At 46.1% G+C, this 13,348-nt stretch overlaps 1 protein-coding gene across 1 annotated transcript in view; it reads right to left on the minus strand.

The window, feature by feature from the left end:
- Nucleotides 1–13,348, minus strand: part of TMEM222 (transmembrane protein 222) — a 141,396-nt gene that overhangs the window by 73,739 nt on the left and 54,309 nt on the right. The window contains exon 2 of the mRNA XM_086957598.1: nucleotides 3,992–4,076. Within this exon, the coding sequence (XP_086813724.1) occupies nucleotides 3,992–4,076 (85 nt within the window). The remainder of the gene's footprint in view (nucleotides 1–3,991; nucleotides 4,077–13,348) is intronic.

Genomic DNA, 13,348 nt, shown 5'->3' on the forward strand with positions numbered 1-13,348 from the left:
AGGTGGCCATCTTGGGGTCCAATTCTGGTGTCATGGCCACTTTCCCTTCCAGAGTAGGCCGAGGGCATTCCCCGCGCAGGCAACCCCTCGCCTCCTTCTCCAGGGGCTTGCGCAGCCTGCCCGCGACAAACTTCGCCACCGTCTCCCCCGGGGCCCAGGCCGCGGATCGGGGGTGGACGATCTCGTCCGGGTCCAGCATGCCCGACTCGTCACGGGGCATCTCCTTCGCCGAAGGTGTCGGGAGCCAAGAGCGGGTCGACTCCCCGTCGTCATCCGTGTCCGGGGAGTCGTAGATCGGGGAGGCGGGCGCCGTAGACACGTCGCCCGAAGTGCCAGGGTCCACCAAGGGCGCCGGAGGCACCTCCGTCGCCTTGGCCAGGAAGGCGTCACAAAGTCGCTCGAAAGCGCCCTTGTCCACGCCTTGGGCCTCCGATGAAGGTCCCTCACCACGGGGTCTCTTCGGAGCGGGTGGCAACCCGCCGGACGTCCCCGGGAGTTCGGGGGACGGAGGCACCTGCGCCGCTGCCAGCTTCGCACACTCCTCCACGATGCGGGCAGAAAGGCGGTCCTCCATGGGCCCTACCACCTCCGTCACGCAACGATAGATGGAGTTGTCCACCGCCTGAGAAAACTCATCATCCTGCAGATAGGGGCAGGCCTCCTCATCGTACTCCCCTTCCATCTCGGAACCAAGGGGCAAATGCGGGGCACCCAAGAGGGCGGCAACCGAGAAAGTTCTCGAATGTGGGCAGGCCCAGCGGCTGCGATCATGTTTTTGGGCCAGCTGACGTGGCAGGTGGGCTGCACCAACCCCCAAGCGCGCAGACCCTCCTCGCCGGGACCGGGTCTACGTACCCCTCAAGCGCGCTAGGCCACACACGGAAAAGAGGTGCACAGATCTCGCCCGAGGGCGATTCACGCGGTCAGAACCGCTATACAGACCCCAGAGGGCGTCAAAATTGGTAAAGTACAGACCCGGATCACCAGGTGTCAGAGGGGTACGCGAGGGTCGGCCCCTGCGCAAGCAGACCCCACGGCGTGGCTCCTCGCACTGCGGAGGCGCGCCGGAGGGTCGGCGAGACGACAGGCCGCCCCCTTGCGGTCTATGTACACACCGCACACAAGTGGGAATAAAGTCGCGTAGGAACGATAGAACGTTCCCGCAACCGGGGACTCTGAAAGGGAATAAACCATGCAAGGAGTCCCCAAAGACCGCACACAAGACAATCAATCACAATAAAAAGAAGTCGAAACAGAAAAGCACTTATCTGGGTGCGGGAGCAGCGAAGAAAGAGGAGGAAGATGATGGGAAGTCCGGTTATATAGTGATGATGGACAGAGACAAAGGACTATGGACTATTATTATAAGCAAAGAGACTCTTGGGAGTTGTTGTTGATTTTTTTGTTGAACATTACGTCAATGCTTTATGTTTAAATCATCTTTTGTTCTTATTATATCTTTTCCTGAGCTGCTGTGGTTTCTTTATGTTAATAAAGCGAAGGAAGATATAGCATAATCTGAAGCCTCCGGTCCTGACATAGAATCTCATCCTAGGGGACATTGCTGTTCCCTGCTCAGAAGAAAGTGGTAGGCAGTACAATCTTAATTCCTTGCCTGCAGTCTCCTGGGAAGGGAACACAACTTTGCTCCCACACAGTGGGAGCACAGAAAAAAAGTTGCTCCTGCTTGGGCAGAAGCAACGGAATGAAGCTGGCTCCCGCTGGCACCCAGGATGGGTGCTTGCTGGTGAGCCAGTAGGGAACACGGGGGCCTTGGGGACTCCCCCAGGTCAATTGACATGTTGTGGGAGCCCCGAGTGGGATCAGGGGCACCCACTTTATAATAATGGCCATCTCCCACCTGCACCTACTATGGGTGCTGGCTGGGGAGCTGGCATGGGGCTCCCTCCATGGCCTCAAATTTAATGTAAAGTTTGGGTGACAAAGGTGGCATCTGGACACTCCAAAAGTGGAATAATAAATAAGCGGCAGAGCCCACTCATTTATTATTCAGTGCACTAAGCAAGAAGCACCCCATAATCCACTGAGGACATTTTATATATAATTTTGGATCTTAGTGGTACCAATCATTTTTTGCAATGTTGTAGAGGTCTGCAGGGAGAGCAGCAGCCCCAAGAAATATTAAGAAAAACACAACAGGTCTCCTGGGTTATTGAAAACATGACAACAGGAGAGTTTACCATATTTTTCCAAAATACTCCGACCCGGAGTTGTACGCTCTATCCACTGTGGAAGGTTCTGTGGTTGTTAAAACTGTTTGAAAAAAAGGCCTTAAAGAATTGTTAATGTTTTTATAAAATGCTTTATTGAAAGTATTTTATGACACTCACTATCATTAAACATTGCAATGAGTGAATTTATAAAATGCACATTTGATTTGAGCCATCAGTGACTTTTTGACAAAGCCAATAAATCGGATTTATATAGGTTGATGTGCCGACCCCCTTGATGAATCTTTTAGACCAGCTTTTTATATTTTGGAATTATTTGACAAAGCCAATAGGTCTGCCTTACTTAAAATGACACTAGCTAAATGACATGACTGTAACACGCGACTTAAAGTAGCTTACTCACGAGCTCACCACACACTGCTAATTACCTCACATAATAAATACCTCATGACCTGTTCCATGACATCATTGATAACATCATGGCTACACCTGAAATTACACCTTTGATGAAAATATTGTGCATGGCTGGGGCCAGAGTTATAGTTACTTCAGGTCACAAGTTAAAGTTACTTGACAGAACTGTAACTGGTGAATTTCAGTGGTTTTCACCCAACTATAACTTTCCTGTAACCTTTGTGTTTTTTCAGTGAATATTCAGCCGGCTGCCTCCGCTGCCCGAAAGAAACAGATACATTACTTTTCTTGTGGAAAGGAGAGCATACGTTTCTATTCTGCTGTGCAGAATGAGTTGACCTTTGTCCCAATAACCGTGGCTTGTATTTATAATTATGAAAGGTGTTGGGATAGTGGGACAGTCCTCCAAAAACCTGGACAGTCTGTGGGAATACTGGACATCTGGTCACTTAAAAATAACTGATTGTCCCCAAAACTAGTGCTGGTGGGCCTCACCTGCACCACTAACCCAGATTAAGCACTGTCCTCATCACTGTCACTGCTGCTCCACGGTCTATCTCATCTGTACCTTATTTATTTATAAGTTTTATATAGCGCGAACAGGACCCTTGCGGTTATCAGAGCGCTTTACAAGGTATGTGTCTTAGATGCATAGGTACATGGTAAATAACAAAGTTCCATGCTTCCTTCACTTTCCCGTTCCACTTTCCCTGTTGGTTCCCTACTGGCAGCACACACCCCTGCCTCTCTCTCTCCAATGTCCCCATAGTTATCACGCGAGTTTCAAGCTCCACTCCCGTCCCCGCTTTCTCACTGCAACCCCATTGTCTTCCTGGTCTTCACCCTCTTTTAAGACTGCCTTGCTCTGGCTCCCTTCTCCCATAGCCCTGCGTCTACTGGCTGCACCCGATCCTCATCTGCCCTCACCTCTCTACTCACCTGCCACTTCTCCTCCTCAGTCACCAATGCCCTGCGGTCTCATCTATTGTCCCTGGACTCCCTGCTGTTTCACTATTGAGGGCACTGCATCCCGAATTACTTTTCTCCACCCTCTCTTCTGCTCTCCCATTCATCCATGTAAATGCTCCTGACACCCATGTCCTCACTGCAGTTCCCACAACACTACTCTCCTGTATGTACCACCCCCTCTTCCATTTCCACATTTCCCCTACCCTGCTGTATCCCAGACTTTGCCCCTTCTGTCCACTGCCTTTCCCCTCTTCACTCCTTGCCTTTGTTCTACGGGTCCACTGCTTTTCTTCTCTCGAGGCCCGCCTCCCTTTACCACTATTAACAAGTAGGCACTTTAAAGCAGCTTTAGAACAGAAAAGGGACATTACAGATAACGTAAAAAACATAACATGGTCTCAAACATGAAAACTTACCGACACATAGTAGGGTCCCGCAAAGTCCCGAATTACCCCGGCTGATGTGCAAATGCCCATGTGACCGATGATTGGGAAAAGCCACCTGTTGAGAGAGGTCAGACAGTCAGAAGTCTGAAGACTCCAGACACGCAGATTTCCATGAACTAAATGCTACAACCTTTGCTTTCATGACAATTAGATGAGAAAAGACAGCTACGGATTAAGCCCCTAAATGATTCGAAACAAAACCAAAGTGCATTTAAAAGCTTAGTGCACAGAAGAAGTACCTTCCAATATTTTAAGAGAGGTTCCGAAAATCACACAAAACTGTCTTGAAGGCAGAAATACCAACCTAATTGCCGCTTGTTATGTGTGTGAATAAGAATTTTTAAGTATCTTAAATGTCCCCAGTACTGGAACACTATGCTTTCCTAGACGAGTTTACACAAGTTTTCTCTTCTACAAAGGCATAGAGATTGCGGAGGATTGAAAAACGGACAGTGCAGACTCTACACCTAGCCATGGACCTGAAAAATTATGCCACAAGTAGACACTTCATGCTCATTTCTCACCAGGAAAACTGCCCAAGAGTACTGAATTCTAATCACCCTTGAGAATCCCATCCCAATTTGTAGGAAGTACTGCAACTTCGGCTACAGTCCTTGCAATTACGCATCCACACACCCTCATCATCTTTAAAAAGTCACCAAGCTCATCAATTGAAAAAGGTCACAACTTTTCATCAGCAGTATCCTGAACACAACCAAGCCCAACTTCAAAAGAAAACCAAGCATTGGCAAAGTCAATAGGTCTCTCCTTTTAATGGCGTTACCTGACATTTAGTTTTCCCAATGGGTTTTCCCCAATGCTGTTCTGCATTGGCAAAAAGAAAACAAAAAGTTTGTTTACAGATATGGTACAGCATCGGCAAAAAAAAAAAAAGAAAACGAGATGATGTACACGCACGCATGCATTGATGCATGCATACAGCGTATAGGTCTTGAAGTTACAGCAGCCTCTGCATGTTGACACATAACAAAGCACCCATTTTGTGTTTTAATTTAAATTGGAATTGTAAATTATAATAAAAAAGTGTATGGAAAAGCACATTTTCAAAGATAGAAAGTGCCCTGCCAGAAAAACTGAAAAAAATGCAAAGGGGAGATGGCTTTTAAAAGCAAGTGGAGTGATAACGTTGCCAAAAAGTGGCACAGTGGTAGCTGGGTAGGTGATTACTGAAATGTTAATAAAAAAGTTATTATTTTTTTAAGTTGAGCTAGGTAGAGGGGTTGGGGAACGCAGAAAGCTTGGGAGCAGGGAAGAGAGGAGAGAGCAGCATACATAGGAGAGAGTAAATAAACGCACACACCTTCATGAGGTGCTGATACCAAGCACTGGAAAAGACGTAACGTAAATGCACTTCGTTTGTTACTCATCCTTACACTTTTCCATCCATTTATCCTTCTACTAATTTTTGTAGTTAGCATATTTTTGCATTTACTCACTTACCCATATGAAGTTAAAAAAAAAACTCAACAAGCAAACGGAAGATAAGTAACTAGAATAAAAATATATGTTCCCGAAAAAAGTTGTAGGCACATGCTTGCAAAAGACGAAAATAATATTAAAAATATCTGCCACGTTTAGAAGTAGTGTACTTGCCATCTTGGAGTGGTAAAAACTATGACACTATGCAACTCAGTAAACTCACACTGAGAGGGCCATCTTTAAATGCTAAAGTGTATTGTGTATCGTTGCACTGACCGAAGATGTCAAGCATTATGCTCTTAAACATGGTGGCCATTTTGGCAAAGTAAAAAAACATATACGCTATGGAAAATACCATTGCAAGTTGGCCCTCTTGTTTAGTAATAGTGGCTGCACAGGAAGCAGCAGACTGCAGATAAAGTGAGACGCAAGAAACAGTCTAATATAACTGCCAGGAGACCTAGAAGATTCTTAAAAAAAGCAAAAGAAGATGGAAAGAAATGAAAGGGTATCTATAAAAGAAAGAAGTAGGAAACTAAAGTAGTGCCCCACAGGCCCAGACACTGAAGTGCACTAATTTTCAGGCAAATGTAAATATGATCATGCAAAATACCGTCACGCACAGGGAAACAAGGGCAGACATTGGTTTCAACCACTGCCCTTTGCAGTATGTTGCCATAGGGAGACGTAGAATGTGAATGGGACTCGAATAAACAGAAGGGGGCTAACCCAAGGCCTTCTATGTATAGGTATGTATGTAGTGTTTATGTGTTTTTTATTACGAGAAGGGTTTGGCAGACAATTGCACCTGCCAGGCCCTCCACCGAGAGGTTATCTAGGATCAGTCAGAGGGGATGAATAACACGAAATTCATAGCCTGCTGCAGCATTCTTTAAGAATGTATGTAATAAAATGTCAGTCTACAAACTTTAACCCCACTGTAATGGAAATACCAATTAAAGACCTATAGGGCTGCACGTTCTTTTCACAATATGTTAGACAGTCTTACTGCCCTGGTCATAACGTATCATTACAAAATGATGAGGCCTACAACATCTGATATAACATTCCCCAATGAACCAAACTGGCCTAACGCATTTATAATTAGATTTTCACCATACACAACTCAGTCCTAGTGTATTCCGCGCTTTCCAATAAGGCAACCATCAGGCTAACATACCAAAAATTACAAATATGTGCAAAAATACACTTGTCAAAAAAAATATGCAACTTCTTGTAAACGGGTTTAACAAGTTTTATCACAGTTCAAATCTTCCATCCTCATGGTTGTTAGGGAGTGACCAATACCATACTCCTTGCCACTACGGCAGCAATAGCTGAGAATCTATGTAAGAAAATAATCATTGGCTTTAACATATGCTATTCACTATATTTATGTCAGACATAGTGCTTTTGACATAACTTTTCATGATAAACAGATCAGCCCTATGGCAACTGGCATAACTTTTTCCAATGAACCAATCAGGCCTACACTGGTTTATCAGCATTTGCAGCTCGGCCTATTGTAATGAGCACAAGTTTTGTAACAAAGCAATCATTGGTTTAAATATGTACAACGTTACAGATTCCAACACAATATACAAACCCTCCTAAAATAGCATAACAGGGATTCTCAAGGCATAACAGGGATTCTCAAGGCACAAACCTACCTCCAGAGTTTTTCACTTGGGACGATCAGTACCAAAGGTCTGGCAAACAACGGGTAACAACTGAGAGTCCATTAACCCCTTGCATACGCGCACTCCCTCCCCGGTGGTCGACACCAGGGAAGGCTAAAAAGGATCTTCTGGTGTAAAGTACAGGAAGATTCTTTTTTTGGCTGCGAGAGACGCGGAATCCCTTAAGCAGCTCTCCCCGCTCGTCCCTTCGCAAGGCTACTCCTTCAACCATGGCCCAGTTGAGCAGTGAATGGCGCCAGGCTATTGCGTGGAGGAGTACCGGGGCTTACCATCGTTTGATAAAGCGCTTCGCTGTAACCAGGCCCAAGTCTAGAAATCGGGAGGTGGCCCTGTTTTTCTATGTCCTTTTAAAGAGGTGTAAGATATATACCTCCCAGTGAAAAGGGATGTCGCGCCCAGTACAATTGGCTAAGGTAGCTGCTATGTTAGCCCAGTATTCTCCCAGGACGGACAATGCCATAGCATTTGCATTAGATCAGTGTCAGATAAACGGCATCTAGGGCAAGCTGTGTCAGTATGGTGGAAGTATTTATGGCTCTGGGCTGGTGGGAGATATGCCCGGTGTATGATGAAGAGCTGAATCTGCCTAAAGCGCCGATTGCGAGGCAAGCGCGTTGGGCCCTCCAACATGGCCGTCCACTCCTTGTCCGTGAGCGCACGCCCCAAATCATCCTCCCAGTGTTGCCTTAGGGGATTAGGGCAATCGCTGTGTGTTGACTAAGTGACAAGGCAAACCAACGGGTCAGATGACTCCCATCCCCCATTATATGTAGGTATTGGATCGTATGGTATGTGAGAGGTTCCGCTGTAAGATTGCCCCATATATATGACAGGGAGGCTATGAGCGCACAATGCAATAAAAATTGCCCACGGTGTAGACTTTCCTATGATACAAGTTCTGCGTATGGGATGAGAGAGCCATTAAGAAAGAGGTCCCCTGTGTCGCAAATGCCTGCTTAGTCCCAGCCGTTTAGTTAGATTGCTGTGGTAAATGAGCTTCCTCGTGGTGTTCCCAATAGGGGATGGCAGGGGCATATGGTGTAGTGTCACAAGTGATAAATAGGCTTCCTCGGTAACATTTGTATGCTATGGAGAGTAATAGTTCATTTGTATCCCGGGGATTCACACATGGGTGGAATATGTAGAGTAGTGTGATGTGTCACAGGAGGTTGTAGTGAGGCTGTGTCTGCCAAGTGCAGAGAGGCTAGCCATCTGGCTATCCATTGTAACTGAGTGGCTAGGCAATAGTGCTCAAAGTTAGGCATTGAGAGCCCACCCTGTCCTGTTGGCAGATAAAGCTTTCTCATGGAGACTCTATGCCTCAACTTCCCAGAGACAAAATCCCAGACAGTTTTTTCCCATTTTAAGGAAAAAGGAGATCGGCGGGGAATGAAGATAGGCAGGGTGGTGAAGTAGTAGAGAAGGCGACGGAGGATCACCATCTTTGTGAGGGCAATTCTGCCAGAGACTGCCTATGGGAGAGTCTTCCAGAAGGTCATCTGCGACTGTTTAGCAGAGTTGGCTCTGATGACATTTCCCTCAAATAGGTCTACCTTGTTCCGGTATATACGTACCCCTAAGTATCTGAAGGCGTCAGCACCCATTGTCACTGGTACCCCACCCAGTGAGTACCCCGGGTATGGGGATTTCAGCGAGAAAGGAAAGGGAATGGACTTTGCCACATTGATGCGCAGTCCTGATGCATGGCGAATAATTAAAGCGCTAAGTTCAAGACGGGAGGGATAGAGTGGAGGTCTCTCACGTACAGCAGTAGGTCATCAGCGTATAGAGAGATTGTGTGTGTGCCGTCTCCATGGGGGATACCCATGTCAACATGTGAGCAGATGTACGCTGCCAATGGCTTGACTGCTAGTAAGAAAAGGAGGGGGATAACAGGCAGCCCTGTCATGTTCCACAACCTACTCTTATAGAGTCTGAGATATAGGGCCCCGTTTTAACGCAGACCTTCTGGCGCTTGTATAGCAGCCTGACCATGCTAAGAAAGAATGGGCCTATGCCAAACCTGGTAAGGCAGGGAAGAGATAATCCCATTCGAGAGAGTCAAAGGCTCTCTCGAGATCCATCACCAGGCAAGCCAAGCGGGGGCAGTGCAGAGGGGTGTTTCTGCCACCCTGAAGTAATGACGAGTGTTGCGAGCGGTGTTACAGGACGAACCCGTTTTGGTCCAGATGCACCAGAGAGGGGATATAAGGCATGAGCCGATTAGCGAGGATCTTCGCCAGTATTTTGTAGTCTGTGATCGCTAGTGGTCTGTAAGACCTTGGGGATGTGGGGTCTTTGCCCAGTTTCAATAAGGAGACTACTTTAGCCATGCATAATCAGGGTGACAGGGCGGCCTGCCCTACTACAGTGGTGAAGAGGGCATGCCGGTGTGGCACAAGGATTTCGGCATATGTCTTGAAGAATTCTGTAAGGAGCTCATCTGGTCCCGGTGTTTTCCCAGATGCCAGTGACGACAGTTCTCCCCTTGATGGGTTACAACTTAATGGATAGAGGCTTTAAACGTAGCTGCCAGAGTGGGCATCGAACAAAACTAGCTCTATGAGCTAGAACTCGCGAAACAGGACAGTTCTTTTTATGGGCATTTTTTTGTACTTAAACGTAGCTGTCTGAGTGGGTATAATGCAGAACTAACTTCATGAGCATTGACTGTACAGGTTGTCTATTGTATACGCAGCTCTATAAATGTAATTTATGATTTGTAAAATAGATCTGTGGAATAAAAGAGTGAACCCAGATATATGTTACATTAAGCTGTACTGTTTAGCAAGTACAAACACACAAAATTACTTATGATTGAATATGGCATCTCTTTTTGTTTTTAGGTCATGAACACGTGATCTACTCTACAACCGTATATCATAATAAATAGAAATTATCTATATAATCACTTTTATTAGTGTGTCGTGTGTGACACGATATACTATCAGCCTATATTCGGAGGTGAGCAATAAGACCCTTTTGGAATAGATTTCTCACTTACCTGAATTTAATGAGACTATAACAGTAGCCCCCGTACTAGTATTATATTCTGAAGGTTATACCGAATATATATTTTGTTCTTCTTGTAGTAAATGGAAGACTAAAAGCTTGGAATTAGTCTCATGAATGTTTTTTGCTCCCCTCACTTGCAAGGATGACGCAAGCCAGTTAGAAGGTGATTCTTTATGATTGGTATTATTTTAGAAATGACCTCAGGCATAACCCCGATTGGAAATGAATAATGGGTTACATCTATATTTATATTTTAAGGACATCTTACTATTTTCAAGGAGATCTATCCTGATTGACTAGTGTATTATAATGGTGTATTTGGCAGCTATGGCAAAAGTCAAGAAAGCCCGTTGGGGTGGACGCTCCTTCACTCATACAGCGGCGAAATTATGGAACTCCCTGCCCCTAACTCTCAGACAAAATAGCAACCGAATGTCATTTAGGAGAGATCTAAAAACCTACCTGTTTTTAAAGGCGTACTAATTTTCACCCAGTAGCCCGACACACCAATTCAGTCTAAAGCGCTGCGAGGCCTCCGGGTGGTTATGCGCTATACAAGTGGAATTTTTCATTTCATTTCATTTCATTTATCAGGTGATGTCTCATGGATTGCTAATGGGTTCGGAGAATCGGGTTAATTTACAGTTTGACTCCTCCTTCTGAAATTCTTTTGCTTTTGGATTCACTACGAATTCGGTGTGGTGTTGGTTCTGCTTCTATATACACATTTCTTTGATCAGGTTTCTGCCTAAAAATTCATGGCGAAGGATACTTTTCTAGGTTCTCCCACGGGTGTTGGAATTTTTCTCTAGTATAGATCTAATGTGTAATTGTTTGTTTTTAGGTTTCGCCTGGGGCCGGAGCTCCTAGCTCCGCCCAGGAGAAATCTTATGTCTCTACAGTGTACTGCTTAGTCCCGCCCTCTGTTCCATTGGCTAGCTCCATAAATGGAGGCTAGCCATTGGAACAGAGATCTGTCCGTCATGGCCGGACCAGATCTGTGGGCGTTCCTGCATTTTTTTCCCTCTCCACCCTTTTTGCATCGTCATTGGGCGGTGGGCGGAGTTTCGTTTTTTTTTATTGGAGTTTGTTTTCGTCATTATGCCGACCACGGCCGCCGGAAGAAGTCCAGGTGAGTGCGTTCCTTTCCCGCCCCCCCTCCCGCTGTCCGTTCCTTTTCCGCCCCCCCCTTCCGCTGTCCATTCCTTTCCCACCCCCCTCCCGCTGTCCGTGCCTGTGGTGTGATTGCACCGCAATACGAGGTGCTTGTTTTTAGAAAGTGAACAAAAGGTCACTGTTTGAGTGAGGAATTACATTACTGAGTCGCTTACGGTAAAATATCGGCCTGTGCCGTTTCCAAGCAACTTTTCATCATCGTCTTGGCAAGCGAGAAAGAAATGGCGTCCATATCTGAAAGTACCATGAATGACCCCCACGACCCCCTCCTCACCCGGCAAAGGCCGCTCGTGACAGGGTTAAGCGTTCCTTTCCACAGTCTTGTATCTAGTCCAGGCGGCTCCGGGCTCGTTGCCTTAAGCAGAGTGTTATCATGTTTATTCTGCCCATTTGTGCCAATGCTGATACGGCAAAATCCCGCGGTATGCGGCTGCGACAGGCAGGCCTGGCACGTCGACACCTTCATGAGGCACGAGTGCTCATTCGTGGGTGAGGGGAATACAACTACGCATCGCTGCCGAACCAGACACTTAGCATATTAATCATCGTAAAGTAATGTGGACTGATTCCACAGGAAACCATCCGGAAGAACTGTCGAGACATAATAAATGCGGGCCCCAAAGATTATTTCGATACGTGACAACAAGACTATAATGCTTATTATTGGTGTTTTCATACGTAGTGTGTGCCACGGTTAAAGCCAATGTTATTAATAATAACCTATGAGGCTACCCAGGCGGCCCACAGGATGTGAAACTGTGCTAACTCCTTCTAACTACCCTACCCGGCACCACTAGACTGAGTGCAGGGTAGAAGGAGGGTGCGCCAGCCTCGTGGATAACAATGGGCTGTGTTGCTCCGGTTGGAAAAGATACGAATTTGCACGTCCTGGTTACTCTTGCATCACGAGTGTCCATTACTCTGTGTGACATGAATTGAGAGATAAGCTAGGAACAGTCAGTTTTGAAGAAAATAATCAAAAGCTTTGGGGAATAACAGTAAAGACGAGTTAAAACATGCACACAAACATGCACAAGCATTCCTCCATGAAACATTCAAACTCAACAGTGATGAGAGACCGCTCCAAGGACAGGCATCCAAATACACCGATACATATTAATCACAATCTCACAGATCCTGCATAACAAGTAATACATATACACATCTTTACACATAATGGGGGGCTCACATGTCGCTGCCCTGTGGGTAGGGCAATAGTGAAAAGCAAAATGGCAGCTGCTATGTCTTACATGCTAAAGTCCCCACACAGCCTCCTTTACAAAGGGAGACCGGGATCTCCTGCAGGTGGTGCAGTGAGTGAATTCACCTACCTGCAGGGAGATGTCTAAGAGGTGTCCATGAATGAGAACTCCCCCCCCCCCCCCCCCTTCAAAGGGCACCTGCAGGTGGTACTCAGAGAGATGTGCCTCACAGTGTGCCCCCTGATGGCCTCTTTGCTTCTGCGCCTACGTCCATCCATAATATGGTGTGGGTGAATAGGGAACGCTTTTCTCTCTTTTGCCTCCGGCCAAGCCCCTTTGCAAATAAGGGAATTCTCCCTGAAGATCAAAATGTGTGCTGGTGCGATCTGTAACCCCTTCTGTAATACCAAAGGGCCTCCAGGGAGCAGAAAGGAGGAGTCCACGCTCGTTGAGGTTGAGGGGACTTTAATTATTATGATCCCAGATACACACACATTTGTGGATTTGCACTGATTTCTAAGGAGTATTGCTTGAAATATGGTGAATTCCAAAATTGCAAACATCTTAGATGGAAGCTTGCGCTAAACAGATTTACTCACTTGTTTGTTCATTTGTGCATACACACACAAATGTATGCACAGGCACACCCGCCCCCCCCTATTAGCAGCCCACCTCAAAAAGCATACATGAATATTAATGTACAAAACATGCAGAAGGACAAATCCAATGCAATGACCTTATTTTTTGTCAGAACACTTTTAGGAATCTGTTGTGGAAATGTTTAATGTATTAGA

Source organism: Lissotriton vulgaris, chromosome 2_1 (genome assembly GCF_964263255.1).
Source record: "Lissotriton vulgaris chromosome 2_1, aLisVul1.2, whole genome shotgun sequence".
NCBI classification, from domain to species: domain Eukaryota; kingdom Metazoa; phylum Chordata; class Amphibia; order Caudata; family Salamandridae; genus Lissotriton; species Lissotriton vulgaris.